The 19,984-nt window shown below is 44.0% G+C and overlaps 1 protein-coding gene across 1 annotated transcript in view; it reads left to right on the top strand.

The window, feature by feature from the left end:
* The first annotated feature begins 1,907 nt into the window (after positions 1-1,907).
* PDE10A (phosphodiesterase 10A) overlaps positions 1,908-19,984 on the top strand; it is a 200,115-nt gene continuing 182,038 nt past the window's right edge. The window contains exon 1 of the mRNA XM_026070001.1: positions 1,908-2,745. Coding sequence (XP_025925786.1) covers positions 1,908-2,745 — 838 coding nt within the window. The remainder of the gene's footprint in view (positions 2,746-19,984) is intronic.

Below are 19,984 nucleotides of genomic sequence, written 5' to 3' on the forward strand. Positions count from 1 at the left end.
AGCCCCGCGCAGGTACGTGGCCGGAGGACGCCGCGGAGAGGAGAAGTCCCGCCCGTCCTCGCCGCGGGACGTTTCCTCCGCCCGGCCGGCGAGGGGGGGCCGCGCAGCCCCGCAGAGGCTCGCCGGCTTGGGGCAGCCGCGCTGCCCTGCCCTGCCCCTGCGGGCCAGGTGGCGCGGCCCGGGCACGGGCTGTGCGCAGGGTTCCCTCTGCCGGGCCGCCGCCGTTTGGGGAGGGAAGGGTGGCGCCGGCCAGGTGAGCGCAGGGCCCCGCGCGGCCTCGGGCCAGGGGACTGCGAGCCCGGGGAGAAGCCGCCTCGGGAGAGCGGCGAGCCCGCCCGCGCCGCCGCCGTTGGGTTCCGTTAGGCTGCCTGGCGCCGTGCGGGGCAACGGCTCTTCAACGGCCGCGTTCGACTGGGGCGCAGGCGTGTCCTCGGCTCCCCCCGGGCCGGCGCCTGGAGCGGAGGGTGACGGCGGGGGGCCGGGCTGGCCGCAGCCCCCCGCTGGCTGGCGACGCTGGCGCCCTTCCCTTTTGCCAGAGGTAGGCTGCGGCGGGACGCGCTTCGCCCTCCCCTCCCACCTCTGGCGCTGAGGGCAGAGCGAGTTCAGGGCGCAAACGAAATAAGGGGCCTGGGGGCTCCTAGCGGAGTCCTCGGCCCCGCTCCGTTTCCAGCTTCCTCCCGGGGCTGCCCTGGACGGGCGTTTCCTCAGGGGGCGCTCCGCTGAGGGCCGCCGAGGCGCCGTGCCACGGGYCCCGGCGCGCTGCGCCCGGGCTGGCGGAGCGGGGTGGCGGGCACCGCATGAGCCCCGGCGGCTGGTGTGCGTTGGCGGGACGTTCAAGAGGGCTGCGCCAGCCTGGTGGCTCGGCTGCCCGGCAGGAGCCCGCGTGCCCTCGTATCCCGCCGCAAACTCGGGCGTGCGGCGCGCCCGGCTCCGCTTGTGAGCGGTGCCGTCTGTGAATGCGGAGCTGGGCCGCTGGCAGACGCGGAGTCGCCGCAGGTGTGAGGCGCCCCGCCGCACCTGGGGCCGCGCCTGACGAAGCCCCTCGGAGGACTGCGTGGCTTGGAGGGCTGGTGCTCAGGGGTGAAAGGTAGGTCGGTGTGCGCTTAGTAAAACCCGGGGGGGGGGGAGGGGGCGTGTGTGAGACAAACACGTGCGATGCGGAGCGCTATCTGTGAGGGACCGTCTGAATGTTGGTGGAGCAAGGGGGTGTGATGCTTCACCGAAATTGAGGGTCGGCTCCTTAGCGTCTTCCTCGCAGTCGTCGCAGAGCGTCTGCCTCTTGATCTCAGAGGCTGGAAATATCTGTTTAAAATAATGAGGCCGCATAGGGAGGATCTCTTTCTTCTCGTGTCCCTCGCGCTCTCCGCGTTCCCTTTAGGTAACCGTTGTGCTGTAGCTCCTCTGTGTGTGGTTGGTAATGAGAGGAAGGGAGGCAGCTTGGGAAGCGATTGCTCCGCCAGTGGGCGTTTTCTGACGGCTGGGGTTGGTATTGGAAGCAGCACTGCAGTGATTTTATCTGCCTCTTTGCAGACGCGCACGCACATAGACGGCAATATTTGCATTACATAGAAGAAAATACAGATTGTTGCTGTTTTCTTGTCTTGAATGCGAGGTGGGAGCATGAGGAAAAGCGGACTTTAAAAGGGGATTGGAACCGCTTCGCGGTCAGCAGCGCCGCGTCCCCCTCCAGCCTAAAGGGGGAACGGAAATGTGAAGATTTTGGGAGGGAGGGGAGCCGGGGTGCGGAGGAAATACTGTCTGGGGGTTGCCGGAGGGAACGAAGGACTGAGCCGCGGTTGCCTCTCGTTGTGCTCCCTCCTTTCTCTGTTTTCCCTTTCTCTTTACTCTGGTATCTCTCCTAGGCGTCCTGCCTTAAACTACCGCGAAAGGGAGGGAAGAGCGGAAGCATGTCCAACCCGGAGAAGCGGATCTTATCCCGCCCCCCGGCCCCCCTAACTGCAGCAGCAGGGGAAAAGCCCGGCTCCGGCAGCCGCCCGCTCCACTCCCATGGCCAGAGCGGTGGAGGTGGAGGCAGCGGCGGGTCTCCTCCTCCTCCTCCCCCCGCTCCTGGAGGCGGCTCGGCTGCCTGCAGCTCCCTCTCTGTCCGCCTAACAACCACCAGCAGCAGGAGCCGCGCTGCAGGGACAGCCGCCTCCGCCAGCATCGTCCCCAGAGCGGCAGCGGCTCCTTTCCTCGCTCCAATCCCCTCCTTTTCCTCCGCTTCTCCATCTTCTTTTTACTTCTTGCCGCCGCCTCCTCGTTTCCCCTCCTCGTCTTCCTTTAACCTCACAAGTCTCCAAGGGAGGGAAGGAGGAGGAGAGGCAGCGAGAGCGGCAGGAGGAGGAGGAGGAGGAGGAAGAGATGTTGGCGGAGCAGCAGCAGCTCACTTGATCGCCCATCCAGGCGGCAGCGGCAGGAGGAGACTGTTCTGTTCTTCCTCTATCCAGAGCTTGCTGCTCCGTTCCACAGCCGGCGGCCCCCGGCAGCACCGGTCTCGGCTTCTCCTTTCCCCGGCCGCCTCTCGCCTGTGGTCCTGCAATTCCCTCGGTGCTGCAGCAGCAGCCCGCGGCGACGGGATCCGAGGAGGCGACGGACCCGGCAGGAGCAGGACTCCTAGGCGGCAGCAGCGGCAGAGAGGCGCCTTCTTCTCCTTCTCGTCTTCCCTGCTCCTAGGGCCAGACATGGAAGATGGATCTAATTCTGCAGGCTGCTTTAGGAGGTTTACAGACTGTTTCTTGAGCACAAGTAGGTACCGGAGCGCTGTGCCCGGCCCTGAGTCGCGCATGTCTCGGGGACGGTGAAGGGCTGTGTCCGAGGCAGGGTGCATGCGTTGAGGATAGGGCATTTCTTTGTGAGTGGGGGGAGGCGAAGACACAAAGGGGTTGTGTGCGTGGGACGTGCGTGGACGCATGGAGGAGCGGCCGGGTGGGTGTTGAGGATGCACGGACAAAGGGGATGCTGGATGTAACCGAGTGCTCTTTGTGGAGCTACCTGTTCATGCATCGGGGATTTCTGCATCGTTTCGGAATCAGACGTAACTCGGTGTATGTGTGCATCAGCTTTTTACTTGGTGCATGCTTAATTTGATCGGGAATGATATGTACGGGAATGGAGACTTTTCCCTTTACTTACCTGAAGTAGCAATAAGGAAGCATTATGGTATCGGCAGTTGACAGAAAGAAAAGAAGCGAATGAGGACGGAAAAGGGTGATCTGTATTGCTCCTTTTTGCATCTCCTGTCGGATCTGCCACATGCATGCAAATTCAGTGGTTTTGATCCTGCTTTGGCATTGAGTGTCTCCTTCTGGCCGTGGCTTCATTGCAAAGCGGACGACAAGCCGGAGAGGAAACGTGCTTCTTGCTGTTGGGGGCTGGTGCTGTAATGGGAATAAGTGACCGACTGGCGGGGAAGCCGGGATAAATGGGGCATTGACGCGTTCAATAATGGGCACTTAGCAGCGAGCGTCTTCCGCTGCCGGCGAAACCCTCACAAACTCGCACCAAGTCCGAGGGCGGGGGGTGCGCTGACCCGGTGTCAGGAGGTGGTGGGGAGGCGAGAACAGCCGGCTCTGCGTCGCCGGGGACGGCTCGGTAAGTGCCTGTGCGGGGCCCTTCCTCCTCCCCGCGGTGAGCGGGGGGAGCCGCCGGCCGGCCCGAGCCGCTGAGGCGGCGGTTGTGAAAGGGGAGGAGGGTTTCGCATTGCAGAAACTCCCCATTCATAGCGGTGCGGCCGGCTCCCCCTTGGGGGCTCGCCCTGCGCCGGCCTCGTGCCTGCCTGCGCCGCTGCCTCGCCGAGCCGAGCCGCCGGCATTCACGTTCCCGAGGCGTTTCATTGATAATTTGCGCCTCGGCGAGCCGGCGGGTGGGCGCCCCGCGACGCCGCCCGGGCAGCGCGGCCGGTTCCCCGCAGCAGCCGGGGCTTCGGGCCGAACCCCCCTCGGGGCCAGGCTGGCCGTGCCCTGCTGCGAGCCCCACATCGCCAGCGCTCCGCCGCGTGTGCCGGGGAACTTGCTCCTACCGAGTTTAGTCTCGGAATTAATGAATTTCAAAGCGGTGAGCATATTCGGGCTGAAATAGCTCTAACTAATCAAGAAGCCCCCCCCCCCCCATGTTTTGATCCTTAGGTTGTCTTTGAACAGCTGTGGTTGGTTGGGGATTTTTGTGTGATATTTTATTAAATCGTAGGTTTATCCCTTAAAGTGTCTCTCAACTTGCATTTTAATCTCTTGGTGTACCTTCACGTTTACGGCTTTTTGGATACAGGTAAATAGTATTTAGTTCATGCATGTATGTATTTTGAGAGGACAGAAGAGTTGTAGAGATGTCAGCTGAAACCTCTATTTGTCTTAATCCCTTACAACTTTCTTAAGTGTAATAGCCTACAAGTGTGGTTGTATTCTGTTATATGGGAGAGGTGTATAAAGATAGTTTTATATTTAAAGCATTGTCTTTTTGAGACTTTCTGTAATAGTTGATTACATTGTTACATGTTTAGTGTTAGGGCCTCAAGGGATTCTTAAGCTCTTACAGTTTTTTTTTCTCTGCAGTTGAGAGGTGTGAAACACTAGTCATGGATGTAGTACAACTCTGATGTGTTAAAGTAGGCTTGGGAGTAAGGGACAGAGCCAGAGAACATGTCATGTAGGGCAATCTAGACCAAGAAAAAGAACGCATGGAAAACATCAGCTCTGTACACAGACCTGTACCATTTTAAAAGAAGTAGTGGCTTCAACTTAAGCAATTTTATGAACACTTGAACAGAAAAAACTTGCTCATGTTTGACTGATAGTGACCTCTGACTGAAGATTTTCCTGCAGGCAGGAAAGGGGCAGAACAGCTCTTTTCCCTGTGAGCTTACTGACATCTCTAATAAGACATGCAGCCTCTCTCTCTGTGGAGCCACTTTTCTGTCCTCTGCTGCCTGTCTCATGAAACTTTCAAGAACTGCAATGTGTACGATCTCTAATCCTGTATTGAATGTGATTGAAACTGGCCAAGGGGTTCAAGAGATAGTAAGGTCAGGCAGACAGAGATTCATATGCAAGCATGCATACATACATATGTGTACACCCTCCAAGTGATTGCATAAGGCTGATTTCCTTAGGAAACCAGGCTGAAAAAAGAGGTGGAGTGGAGGGAAGTCAAATAAGATACTATTCAGTTACAGTGCAGCTATTGCAAAGAGCACTTGTTGGACTGTTTTTGGAGTACTGTACACAATACTGGTTACAGTACAACAGGAAGACTATTATTGCTTTGAAGAGGGTGAGATCATGTAGAATAATGCAGATAATGTGCAATGTCTCATAGCTCTTACTGGTTCTGGAATGGTATTTCAGATTCTAAATCATACACATATCCATAAATATTCTGTTAGACTTTGGGGACAAAAAAGTCTAAATATTTTTACAGAGGAAGTGGTGAGTTCTGCGGGGAGATGATTTTTTTTGAAGGGGAGACTTAAAAGTGACCTAACAGAGTCTTCAAGACTGGAAAGCAATGAAACTGCTGGGAAAGTATTATTCCTTCTTGTCTGGACCTTTTTCTACTTGCATGCAGTCCGGTCAGGCTCTCCAAATTTTCTTAGAACATGATTGTTGTTATTACAATTTCAGATTCTGCAGTATTCAGTTTGTGCCATAGCTGTTTTTGATTTTCTTATGGTTCTGAATAAAGCACTGGACTGACTGTAGAAGCTTATGTAGACCCCGTGTGTGTGGTTGTTCCTAATTTTTTAAATGTGTAATTTGGTGCAAAATAATGTGTTGAGGAAATGTATCTACAGTCCTGGATCAATTCTCCAGTGGGTTTCTACCATATTTAGGATACTGCAAGTTGCCAGGCATTCCAGGTTTTTGTGAGATGCCTTATCTTCACGAAAGCATCCCATGTTTGTTCTACAAGCAAAGTCTCTCAAGCTGCAGGTGTGTAGCATGTTTCATCTGTGTCTCTTGAGTCTATTCACAGGTATGAGTATTTTACAGGATGGGGGCTTGTACTTCTGGGAATATTACTGGCATATTGATAATTTTACATAAAATCATGTTTTATGTGCTTTTCTTTGTGATGCAGCAAGTTTATCTTGCACTTAATTGTGACAGACTTTAAGACTGTGTAAAACTCTAAGGAAGAGTATATGAAGGGGGGATCTGTAGTTGAAGGGAAAAATGGCAATTTTAAATTTAAATAAAGCTTAAAGTGTTCCTGTTACTTGGGCTAACTGAAAAGTTAATCTTGACTTAACCCTCTTACTCCTGGTTTGTGTATTCATTACCTGTAATCAGGATTTTTTAAGCCAAATGCTGATCTTCAGCAGTGAATCTCGTGTGGAAAGGTGGACAGAATTTGGTTTTGTAATTAAATCTTCCTTAAAATTTAGTTGCTGATGTGGAAAACAGAATAGTCCCTGGGTTTCACCCCCAGGGGTTCTGGCTCTGTACTGATTAGAGAAGCAAAATTGTCCCTAAAGCAGTGTATATTTGCGATTGTACATGATGTCATTGTGGCCCCCATCAAGCACTGGCACTCTGTAATGCCAGGCTTTGCACGAACATACAGGAGCAGCATGTATCCTGCTCTGAAGCACTGCTGTTTTAATTAGGAAGAAAGTGGAAGAAAATGGACAAATAAACACAACTGAAAGCCAGGGGAATAGAAACTGTGGATGTGAGCAGTTAACATCGAAAGAGTATACATTTATCTAAGGTGTTTTTGCAAACTGTRGTCCATAAAGCATGCAGTTTACATTTGAAATAACTAATCCTCTGTCCCTTTGACTTCTCAGCTCTGTTGTCCGTGTTTGCCTGATGTCTTGGGGGTACATAGTACTCACAGGCCTTGAGAAAGGAGGTAAATCCTTCAGAGTTAACTCTCAGGGGCTTGTTCCTTGTTTAAGATGCACTGTGGAAGAAATGATTATGCACAAGGCACACAGCTAATGGTCAGTGGGATAATGTACCTGAGTTGGGTGATGGTCTTCATCATTTTTTAGATTAGGATGGCTGTTCATTTAAGGTTTTGGAACAAGACCAAAGTCTCTAATCACCCCTGTTTATGTCCTTCCTCCTTTTGTTGGCATTTAAGCTGCTCATCGGTTGGATCTGGTGAAAACTTGAAAGAGTGAAGACAGGTGTTTATTTCTGTAAATACATGACTTTGACTTGACTTTGAAATAGTCATATGAACACTCATCTGCACTAAGAATCTAGGGTAAATACTTGGCTTAATCACTTCTAAATCATGTATTGTACAGATCAGTGCTACCTTTTGTTCAGTTTTAACATCTTATGCTGTAGCCTAATACAAGTAGATGATACATACCATTCTTGAAACACAAATTTAGTTTTAGATTCATAAAATGAGACTGTGTGGTGAGGAGGGTTTATAACTTAGAAATGGCTTATGCAGCTTGTTGATCAATGTTAGTCTTCACTGTGATTAAAATCATGGGATTTCAGTTTGGGCGGGGCTAATGTGAGGTAAATTTACTAATACTACTTAAAAAATATTATAGTTTCTAGTCATGTTTAATACTTTAAGTGGATGTTTTTTCATATTTTGAAATTTGCACTTTTTGCACTGTTATAATCACTTTAAAGGAAATTTAAGATTGTAAGTTAAAAAAAAATTAAAAAGAGAAAGGGCTGTTTGGAATTTTTATGTTTTGTTTTTATACTCCCTCTGCTGGTTGTTTTAATTGCAAGTACCTGTACTCAAACTTTGCTACCAAATCTGTTCTTCTTTTACTGTTTTATCAGTTTGGCAGTAACTTGTATTGATTTGAATCTCTAAAATACTGTAAAGTATGTCTGTATTTGTTAAATGAAGAAACACTATTTGCAAGGGCAGATAATTTTACACCTGTTCTATGGAATGATGTTTTCATTTTTGTAATATCTTGTATTGTTTTGAACTCTAAAAGCAGTTGATGAATCTTTTGGTGTATGGGCTGCCTATTCACTAGTAAATATCACAAAAGTAGCAATTTGTATTTTGTTCCAAAATATTTAGTCTCATATTCCATTTGTTGCAACAAATTTGTCATCCAGCTTTGAACAATGGCTGTGACAAAATCTAAATTTTAATTATACTTTGTTTTGTTGAAATAATATCTTTTTATCAGTCAGCAAATGGTGAGTGCAGCCTTAGAGTTAATTATGAAGACTCAAGTCAAAGTATTCTGTGCAGATGTAACAGTTTCACAAAGTACTGGTTTTAGTATGCCAGTATACAGTAATGTTCATCCTAAATGTTTATCACTTAATAACTATAATTAGGAACTTCAGAGATTAGGTACAAGGATTGCTTTATATATGGTTGAAGTGCAGCCATTGCATTCCCCCATGGGTGGCAGTTACAGCTAAAATCGTTCAATACTACTTTTTGATATCTCTCCTAAAAATCCAGTCTTTACTGTATAATGCGTCCTCAGTTGTGCTGTTACTTGATTTCATCCTGTCAGAGCTTGAAGAGTGCCACCTACTGATTGACAGGCAGCTCCTTGCAGAACTTTGTTCTTTCACCATCTGCAGGCTCTCAGAGCTAAGTCTTGCYTCTCTAGTGGGATGTGACAAGCTGATGTGGTTCAGTGAGGAAACTGAAAGTCGAATCAAGCCTCAGCTTTGACCTCTTCCATTAAATGATTTTTTCCCCCCCCCTTCTAATTTGTTTCAAGATGAGGAAACAGGATTTTCATCTTGGGAGTTTTTATGTTTTGTTTTTGTTTTTTTAAGTCTCTTTGTCACTTGTTCCCCCCCCCCCCTTTTTTTAAAGCATTTGAGAAAGTGGCATATTTCCCTTGTTTTATCATCACTTTTAGTCAGGCTGTCATAATTAGTATGGGAAGAAGAAGCTTTACTGATATTTGTAGGAGAGTTTGGCTTCTGCTACACCAGACTTAATGTGTTGATCTGTTGTATGCTTGAACAGACAGTAGGAGTTCAAAAGGTAGGTATAGATTCACAATCTTGATTTTATTGAAAAATGAACAATCCAAAATGCTCACAGTGTTTTTATAGGGGGAGAAGGGAAATCTGGTTAACAAGTTCTGAATTTTTATGGCAATTTGATTAATCTTTATTTTTAGCGTGCACTGAGAACACCTTTTTCCAACTTAGAAGTATGTAAATTAATTGTGTTCTTAGTTAAAAAGCCTTGGAAGGTGTATGAATACTTTGTATTAGTTCAAAAAATGGTATTTACGTATTAACAGGGAACTCCTTTATTATGGAATTAAGCCGGTCTTACATATCCTCCCAGTAATTTATGCCACTGAGAGCTTTCTAAATTCTCAGTCCCTAAGCCTCTTGTCATAGGTGGCATTAAGAAAACAGAAATTATAGGKTTTTTTTTTAATTTCATTTCTAAATTTCATGTTCTTTGGAAAATGCATCAATAGCAAATTTTAGTCTGCATGAGTGGTATTTTTAACTATAAAATGTAAAATTACTAAGAGATGCCAARTCTTACAGCTCTGCAGGACTAGAATTGGGGGCTATGTATCATTTGGAGGCTTTCTAAAGTAGTTCCGGCTCAAAAAATACCAAAAGGTAAGGCTTTTGGATATTACTTATTGCGTTGTTTTACAGAACTGATACTTACTCTAAGTGGTTTCTAATTAAAACGATAATAAAAAAAGCCAACATAGCGGCAGCAGTAGTAGTCTCAACCTTCTTTGATGTTGGGACCTAAAGAAGAAATTGTCAGAATTTGAGACCAGTTAATCCACCTTCCTGCTGGAAACTGTGAAGGTTTAATGCTTTTGTTAGTGCTTATTGATCTGATTCCTTGCTTTTGCATCATCACCAGACTCCTGTGCAGTTTAGCTGTACTTAACAAAGTTTATTCAGCTGTTAATAATTCCAGCATTCTTCCGTCCTCTTACCCTTCCACTTGCGTCGAAAAAATCCCCTAATGTCAAGCCATGAATAGTTCCTAAAGGAAAGAAAACTTTGGGATCCCAAGTTCTAGCGACATTGTACATAACCCTTGCATCTTTAATTATACTTCTGATCCATCTTGAATCATGTCCCTGAAACAGCAGACATTTCTGGCTACTGATAAGCACTGCTTCGTCCCTTTAATAGTATAGTTTGTTTTGCTTCACCCTCTAGGGAAATTTCATAATTGGCAGGAAAAATACCACTTTCTCTGTCCTAGATGTTTTAGTAGCATTTCTGCAACGCTGGGGTACTCTGGCTCAGAGAATAAGATGCCTGAATTACGATGGCTGTTTGGCCTGTTCATTCCTTTGTAGTTTTCTTCACTGTCTAAGCTTTGTTTGTGCGTTGTATTTCTTCAATAGTGTCTCATTTTATTTACTTACAAACTGGGTAAAGCTACTATTCTCTCTTCTGATTGACTTTTCCTAAAAAAGTTACATGCCTTGGTTTTTATTTCACTAATAATTTTTTTCCTAACACATTTCAGTTAAGCTTATGATAAATCATTCTTTCACTTAACACTTTTTGTTGTATTTATATTTTGTGTTTCTTTTGTGCATATACAGATACCTTGGAAACTTTTCCTGAGTGAATTCTTTTTTGGAGCGTAGCCCTATTATCTGTGCTTTGTCTTTACATCGCTTTCTTTCTCTCTCGGTCTTATCTGTTTCTCTGCTTAATATTATTTCCTCCTTGTCCACCCATCAGCTTATTTTAGTTGATGTTTCCTTCTTGATTGCTGAATTCTGTGTGGATTTTGTCCCTTCCCACAGTGTGCCTGTCTCTTTCCCTGTCCTTTTTACAATGTTTTTATTTTCCCCAGGTGTTTTGTTTGGTCTCTGTGTTGCTGTTACTCTAGTTCTGGTGTAGTTCACTTTGCCTGTGTTGTCTCTTCTTTGTAAGACTACATTTTGCACAGCAGTTTGAAAACCCTTCCTATGTGCTCTGTGTTTGCAGTGACTCATTGTATTTCCTAATCTGCCACTGTCTGCCCAGCCCTAAGCGTGTGATGTCAGTAGGATTTTTTTTCTTCTATTTTTTTTTCTTTAAGCAAACGTAGGACTGATAAAAGTTACCGTTTGATGTAACAGGAAACAGAAGTAATCTGTTCTTAAAACAGGCGCTGCCTTAGCCCTTATGCTTGGGTTTCATCATGCCAAGCTCCTGTGTGTCTCGTGCTTGGGAGCAGATCAGTTTTAAGTGGATGTGTGTCACTGTTCCTGTTTCTTCAGACTTCGGTTTTCACCAATAGAGACTCCTGAGACAACTACCCTTGGGAAGCTCCTTTCTCAGAAGTCTTGAGTCTTGGAATGCGCTTCTGTGGCCTTCAGTTCATGATTATGAATGCGAGAGGCCCTTGGGGTTAGAGGTGTCCTCTTGAGAAGTGCTTTCAAAAGGCCAGAGAGTATGGGCGACTTGCAGTCTCCAATGTTTATAGAACAGTGCATTCCCCGTGCAACTGCTGGCTTCATTCTTGTGGTACAGAGAATAGGATAATCTGGCATGTTGTAGGAACTTTCATAGGCTGTTTGTGGGTAGGAATGTGCTTGTATATTGCCTGTTTCTTTCAAACCTTTTTTGGACTTTCATTGGAGCTATATGCTGTGTTTATACTTGTCAACTAAACACAGATAGGATGTGGACTCAAGCTCTAGCCCTGTAACTGTCCATACTGCTTAATTTTTAGTGTGCTCCCTGGTCCAATTCTGACCAATGCCTAGCTAATACTCTCTTAAATACAGCCTGCATGTGGGTTGGGAGAAAGCGAAGGCCAGGGGCTGTTCCGAAAATGCAGTGGGGAATGGTGCTTGTCTCTTCCCACCTCTTGTCAGGGGAAGAGTTTAGCTATATGGACACAGGCTGCATAATGCTGCTGCATTTTGTGGCTGGAGAACAGGCTCTGTTCTGTTTTATTTGCTAGTACAGGGACATAGCTGTATGGAGCAGCAGAGGAATCTTTCTACCACTTGTGGCACGAGGGCAGACCTTGTTTCTGTGGACCAAAATCACCACAGAAGCAGGCTCCCCCAGCCTGAACCACAGGTTCTACAAATTCCTGAATGAAAGATGTGTCCGGTGAATAGGAGACCATTGCTGGGAGATGTAGCTTGCTGCCTGACTGTGGGCAAGTATTTAGCTTGTCTGTGTTTCCTCAACTTGCTGCTCTGGAAGGCTTCTTAAAAGTTGTGTCTGGAAATTTGTAAATGAATGTTCATAGGGGAAAGGGAAAACAAAACTTCTTGACAAGTATGAATGAAGCGTGTGTGTAGATGGCACGTACTTTATGTTAAAGAAAAATGATGATGGCTGATCCAACCATGGCAGTAGTATTGAAGGGCTAGGATTCAGAAATAGAGAAAAAAGTTGAAATGGTAAGAGACACTGAACAATTTTATTGCTGAAAGGAATGTGATAAAAGCGGAAGAAAATGTTTATCCTTTTAGAGAAAGCTATTTTTAAACTCTAAAATGTTTCTTCTTGGGGTAGATGAGAGACTTGCTATGTAAATATCACTCAGTAAATTGTCAAATTCTGAAGAAATCCTTTCACTGAAGTATAAGGTTTGGGCTTTTTTAAGCATGAGGGTTATCTTTAATGTCACAAACCTTTTCTTTCTGCTTAACTATCTTCTTTTTAATAACAATATAAAGAGTGCGTAGTGAATTTTATATAGTTTATGAATGTACTAAAAGATAACCTTTTCATATATTTCTTCACTTTTTGTGGTTTAATATTATCTTTATTGACTGGCTAACTTCTATTTAACATTCCCTTGTATATGCCAGCTGGCCCTGTCTTTCACCATTATTTTACTAGGTCACTCTGAAAGTTTTAGTGTTCTATCCAGTGTTTTATTTTAAGCTTGATTTGTAATTTAATAACTTGTCCACCTTGTTCCTTTTTTTTTTCTGACCATTTATTAAAGCATAAATCTGGCTCAATATAGACTGTATGTCCCTTTTTCATGTCTATTAACATAAATTGTCCCAGATGGCTCTAGCCATGGATGTATTGTGAATATAGCTGATGTCAATGTGTTACTTTGCTGAAAATGGGCAGGATGTCCTCTTACTAGTCCATGACAAGTCTTGATTCTTGTTGACAAGGTGATGTTGCAGTTGGTAGCTTCTGATTTGGCTGCAAGACTAACTTTTTATTTGTTTTGGTTCATTCAGCTATGTATACGTTCTTTTTGAAATGTTGAACCACTCTCTTAGCACTTTGCACCATCTTGTTTTAACAACCTTGTGCTTGAATCAAAGCAACTTGCCATTCTGTAGTGCCAAGAAACACTTTTTTCCAAGCACTTGTAAAAGGAGGTTTTTGTTTTTCTTGTTTGAAAACAGTTCTATTAATGCTTATAGAACTGAAGGGAGGAATGATAAGGAAGTTAAAATCTGTTACATTTATCATAATTGAAAAGAGAATGTGAGAACAGTTACCCAATTATTTTGGGCAATGCTGAGATGAAATCCTTTTGTTAAAACATAAACTGGTAAGTGGAATGTGGCGTAAGGTTTGTTTAAATATGGAACTGCCTTGTGCTAGACTTCAATTTAGAACTTGGAACTGAGTTTTCAAACTGATCTGAAAGTCCATTTAAAAACTTTTATATTGGTTTAAACCAATATTGTTTTGGTAGGCTTTAGAACTCTGAGAAATGAGCTCTAGCAAGTTTACCAGTGGCAGCTGCCACACCTAATCTACCATTCTCTGCTCGAAGTCCTTACCAGCTTAGCAGAGATAGCAGAAGAAAGGCTCAAGCACATCGTTTGGCTTCATAACATGGGATGCATGTGGAGGTGAATTTCTGCTAATACATTGAGCTATAGACTGCAGTAATTGATGAACAGACTGCAGTAGTGACCTTGGGTCCTGTTCTGGAGCTGGTAAGCTTGAAGCAGGTTGTGAGAGCCTGCTAGGAGCAATGAGGGTTTAAACTGTTGCAACTACTTGCTTCCTTCCCCTTTCTCTCTATTAGTGCTGAAACATGTCTGACCCCAAAGCAAGCTGGTTCAGGGAGCTGAGATGGTGGCAAACCTGCTGACTTTTTGGTGTGTAGGGTAAGTTTTCTGCTGCTTAACTTCCTGAATAAGTTCACTGTGGGGTCAGGCAAGCACTTTAAGTTGACATAAACTAACACTCCAAAGAAATGGCCTCATTCTTCTTCCCTAAGGCCACTCTTTCCTATACATGTGTCCTCCTCCCCTGTGCAGGCACACTCTTGTGGCCGCATGGTGAACTAGATTGAGGACCTGCTCTGAATTAAAACAGAGCAGGCTTAAGAAGGGAGAGGATGTGTGCCTTAAAGTGTTGATACACTTTCAAATTATTTTCTGAAGCTTATGTTTAAAGCATTTAAGGTGGTATTCTTCTTCAGAGACAGAAAATAGCATTACTTCCGTAACTTAGATTTTGCCATCTTGGATGTCAGCATTATGAAAGTCTCTAATTGGATGCTCAGTTAATAGTTTTTTTTTTCCCCACCGCACTTTTGCTTCATTTGCCCAGTACTTCACCAAGTATAGAAGATGCCAGTTGTTSATGGTAGGAAGTGTTACTCAGTGTATATATATATATTTTTTCCCCCCCAACAAGACCTGAGTCCTTTCAATTCTGCAGTGTAGACCCTCCACAGAACGTGAAATTACTAGTTGCTTTATGGGCTTTTCTATTTTATTTACTTCCTGTTGTTGCATTTAGCTTTTGCGGGCATTAATTTTTACTGGACTCTGGGGCAATATCAGACTCTGCATATTACTGAAGAATGTGAAGAGGATTAGACAGAAGTGCAAGAATAGTCACAAATACCAATACCAAATACCAATTTTGGGTATGCCAGTGACTGGAGGTAAGCTGAAACTCATTAAAACTTTTGTCTCTGCAAAGTACTGGATGAGCACTGACTGGTCCTCTAAACAGACCTGGAAGTTGATCAGGTTTCACTAACACCCAACTTGGTGACCTCTGTCATCTTTATTTTTAATTTGGGGAAACAACTGAAATTGGAAAAGTGGCTATGAAGTAGATCAACGGCAGAACCAGACTTAGAATTCAAGACCTGACTTCTAAACCTGGGATCCCTCTACCAGACCACTTTGCCTTAATGATTCAAAGAGAAACGTTTCCATAGCTTCCAGTGACTTCATTTGCTGTTGTGCTTAACATTTTCCATCATCAGGTCACAGACACTCAGAATCTAGCAACTTTGCATGAAAAACATACACTGCATCATTCTGTTGAAGGCCAATGGTGAAATCAGTTTAAACGTGCTTGTGTTAAAGCTGCGAAGTGAGGTAGCGATCAATTTTGATTAGCCCTACTTCTGCTGTTGCTGTTCTTATTAAATAAACAAATCTTCATTGAGGGAAAGAATCACTATTTTAGTAAATAGCATTATGTTTGTTGAAAAATAGCAGGAACAATAAAGATAAGTTTACCACAGCCTTACTGGGAGGAGAAAAAAGATGAAAGAGAAAAACGGGGAAAAAAAGGATATCCTTCAAATGCTTTTAGACTGTATCTGCAATTCATAGTTTCTTGGACAGTTACCATTTGCAGCCACACCTATATCGAGCATTAGAATTTGCAGCAGACTGGTCTTCAGCTTTTTTCTATTTGCTTCACCTTTTAATGTGAATTCAGCTACAAAAGCAACATTGCCATGTGCTTTAAATTTCAGACCATAGATTCTTCCTCCTGTATGTTTGCTGGTATGTTCTGGCCATAGGAAGTTGTGCTGTTGCTTAAGGACTGAAGTGTTAAGCTGTACTGAGGGAGAATTTGAACAGTGTTCAGCTGTGTAACATGATGTTTTTCATGGATGTTTTCATAATTCAGTCCTGCATCTTTGCTTCAGTTTGGAAATCTTTGTGAAACTGTTTAAGAAACTTAAGAGCTCTCGAATGTTAAAATGATTATTCCTTGTTTTTTAGGGAGTGTCAGGAAAGGGGGGAGTAAGGAGAAATGAATGAGCTTGTTAAAAATTGAACAGTGATTATGAAGAAAGTAGTATATGATGGATATTGTTTCTATGTTCCTGTTGTTCCTAATGTTCCTTTTAAGCATATGCACTGACATTTATGTTATGAATAACAGTCACTTCCTATATTTTACTGCTAACAGTTGTACATGGTTCCTTACTTAGTGATGTTTACCTTTTATATTGTTTGGCTGTGAAATTTTGTATGTGAAGGTTACGGCTTTCAGTTTTATCATCTCAAATAAATAACAGCTGATGCACAGATCAGTGAACCTTTTGAGTTCAGTTTTGGGAGCCTTTTTTTTTTTAACCAGTTTATTTCTATCCCTCTTGTTTGGTAATAATGCTGTTTTGAAAGAAAACAATTACATGTGTATTCTATGAATTGTTTGGCTAAAACACTAAAATACAAATACTGTTATTTTTTGCCACAATGCTCTCTTTTTTGGAGCAATGACATAATCTGGGCATCCCCTAAGCACTGCTGTCCTTCTATTTTATACGTTATCATATTTTCAGCTACTTAGCTTGCATAGTTTTTCTGCTGAAACACTGGGAATCTGCTCATCTCTGCACTTGTGACAGAGCAGTACAAGTAAGACAAAGACCAATAACCTCCAAAACCCAAGCAATTCGGTGCGGACTGGATCTTTGAATTCTGGATGTTCCTGGAGCTTTTCCTTCTCTCTTCAATGCCCCCACCCTTTTCTTTCTGCTCAGCCTTTGTGCTCTGTGGAATCTCTGCTATCTAATAACATGGGTAGGACGTCACAGAATCACAGAGTGGTTGAGGTTGGAAGGGACCTCTGGATATAATCTAGTCCAACCCCCCTGCCCAAGCAGGGTCACCTAGAGCACATTGCACAGGATTGCATCCAGGCAGGTTTTGAATATCTCCAGAGAAGGAGACTCCACAACCTCTCTGGGCAACCTGCTCCAGTGCTCAGTCRCCCTCATAGTAGAGAAGTTTTTCCTCATGTTCAGATGGAACTTCCTGTCTTTCAGTTTGTGCCCATTGCCTCATGTCCTGTCGCTGGGCACCACTGAAGAGAGTCTGGCCCCATCCTCTTGACACCCTCCCTTTTAGATATTTGTATACATTAATAAGATCTCCTCTCAGCCTTCTCTTCTCCAGGCTGAACAGGCCCAGCTCTCTCAGTCTTTCCTCATAAGAGAGATGCTCCAGTCCCCTAATCATCTTTGTAGCCCTTCGCTGGACTCTGTCCAGTAGTGCCACATCCCTCTTGTACTGGGGAGCCCAGAACTGGRYRCAGTACTCCAGATGTGRCCTCMCCAGGGCTGAGTAGAGGGGGAGRATCACCTCCCTCGACCTGCTGGCAATGCTCTTTCTAACCATTGGCCTTCTTGGCCACAGGGGCACATTACTGGCTCATGGTCAACTTGTTGTCCACCAGCACCCCCAGGTCCTTCTCAGCAGAGCTGCTTTCCAGCAGGTCAGCCCCCAACCTGTACTGGTGCATGGGGTTATTCCTCCCCAGGTGCAGGACCCTGCACTTGCCTTTGTTGAACTTCATGAGGTTCCTCTCTGCCCACCTCTCCAGCCTGTCCAGGTCTCTCTGAATGGCAGCACAGCCCTCTGGGGTATCGGCCACTCCTCCCAGTTTTGTATCGTCAGCAAACTTGCTGAGGGTGCACTCTGTCCCTTCATCCGGGTCATTGATGAAGAAGTTGAACAAGACTGGACCCAGGACTGACCCCTGGGGGACACCGCTAGCTACAGGCCTCCAACTAGACTCTGCACTGCTAATCACAACCCTCTGAGCTCTGCTATTCAGCCAGTTCTCAATCCACCTCACTGTCCACTCATCTAACCCACAACTTTATCAAGTCATCTTTTGTTCTTTTTCTGCAGCCACTCGTTTGTGTCTCTCCTCTTCCTAGCTGCTGATTTTCATGAAGTCATTTGATATATGTATCAAATGTTCACTCAAATTTGATCAAAATTAGTCATTAGTTCAAAGTATATTTGTGGGGCAAATTTTGTAGCTGACAAGCCAATAAGACAATTAAATACATCTTATTTGATGTATCTGGTGGAATAAAATCTTTGGAAAAAAGGTTCCAGTGACCTTCCAGAGTGTGTGTGTGTGTGTATTGCATCTTTATTAGTTCTCTCAGTAGCTTTGAGGTCACATTAATGATAGCTGTGATATATTGGATTCCCCAAATTTCCTTTTATGTAGGAGACAAATGTGCATGGCTTCAGAGTAAGAGGTCCATGATGTTTTCAGTAGCTCCTTACTCAAGTGTAATTTACCAAGCGACTCCTGCAATTCAGTTGTATTGGGAAGTGCAGCTCAACTGATGTAATGCATTTGTGTTCCCTGGAAACGGAACAAAATTGCAGCTATACTCGGTTTAATGCAAGGTTTGTCACTGACTTCAGTTGCCATGATATTTGCTCCCATTATTTGATCTTTTAGTTGTACTGGCTGTTTGTGCTTTATGAATCTGATTTGCTGCCATCAGTCCCTCATAGCAGTGTGGAAAGTTTTTATTCATGAAGAGTATTTTACAAAACTGTAGAGAGTTTTATTTTGAAATATGATGCAGCTGAATCTGAGTTCAACAAAACTTCTAGTTTTTTTTATCCTTTGTAGATTATGCTGAGAAGGGGAATCACCATAATTGATTCAACAACAAGAGGTGCTAAACGTATAAAACTACATGATATATAAAACTACTATGTTTCCTCTCAGTCTGTCTTGGAAACTAAAATGCATTAAGTTGAGACAGTATCACCTTGATCCCATCTGCTGCATCCATATGTGTTTAAGCCAAATCAGCTGGATGTATTTTTTTTTTGAACTATTTTGTTCAAAAAGCCATTTAGTTTGAAGTAGGAACACACTGTACTTCATCACTTAGAGAACTGCAGTGAATTTGAATCAAAGATTCAAAACAAAAATGCTGAGTGCCTTGTTTTGAATTTTGGTTTTGGCCTCCGGAAGACGATGAGTCTCCTGCTAATTGTTTGAAGTGCCTTTCTCTGAATTGGCTTCAGAAAAAGTCAGTCATGCTGATAGATGAAAGAACATGAGCTCCATGTTATACCAGTAGTTGATTTGAACGCTTGGGATATCCAAATGTTTTTCTCTGGTCACAGTTGTCAGAATACAGTACAGAATACACTGATAATTTATAGAGTGAGTAATTATATGTAAAGAATTTGTAACCAGAAAGTYTTTAAGAACCCTCCAGAGGAAAAACTGTTCCCTTACTTATTCCTGTTTAATTTCAGTGGGGATTGTAGGAGCAAAGTAGAGGACAGGTTTGGTACTTAGTAACTTTTGCTATATGTTAGACAATGGTAGGATAGGGTTAAGGAATCCATACAGCCAATAAAAAAATACAAAGCAGAAAAGTCCCTACTTCATACACACACTTTGCAAAAATGTTTTCAGAATTCAGCAAAACCTACATGATGTTTTTCTTTGGAACTTATTTTTTAGGCATTTAATTAAAGATTTTCATTTACTTATACATGCAGATATGGGAACAAAAATGACTCCTCTCAGAGGTCCCATTCCCCTCATATTGGTTATAATGGCTCTCCAATGTTCTCCATTATTAAAAAAATAATGGTAATTCTTTGCGTTATTGGTAATTCCTTGTGCTGTTTGTATAGCCCATGATCTGAATGAACCTTCCAGTAGCCTTGATGGGAAGGGAAGCGTAACTAGATAGGCAGTTGTTCTTTCTGTACCCCTTAGGGTAAAAGGCCTGATGGTCAGGTTTTTATATAGTTAACTCTGCATAAATCTTGCTGGAGAAAACTTATAAAAGTGGTTTAAAAGCAGCAGGATAAAATGACTGTTATTTGTTTTATATAAAGCATGTTTTTGTAACAGCTTGAAGATATTTATTCTGTTTATGGACATTTCATGCTTATTCATTTTTCCAGACCGAAAATATATATGCAACAGCATATATGAGCAGTGGATGTTGTCTACCTAGACTTCAGCAAGGCTTTTGACACTGTCTCCCATAACATCCTCATAGACAAGCTCAGGAAGTGTGGGTTAGATGAGTGGACAGT

The sequence above is a fragment of the Apteryx rowi genome, unplaced genomic scaffold (genome assembly GCF_003343035.1).
Source record: "Apteryx rowi isolate R43461 unplaced genomic scaffold, aptRow1 scaffold_300, whole genome shotgun sequence".
Lineage (NCBI taxonomy): Eukaryota > Metazoa > Chordata > Aves > Apterygiformes > Apterygidae > Apteryx > Apteryx rowi.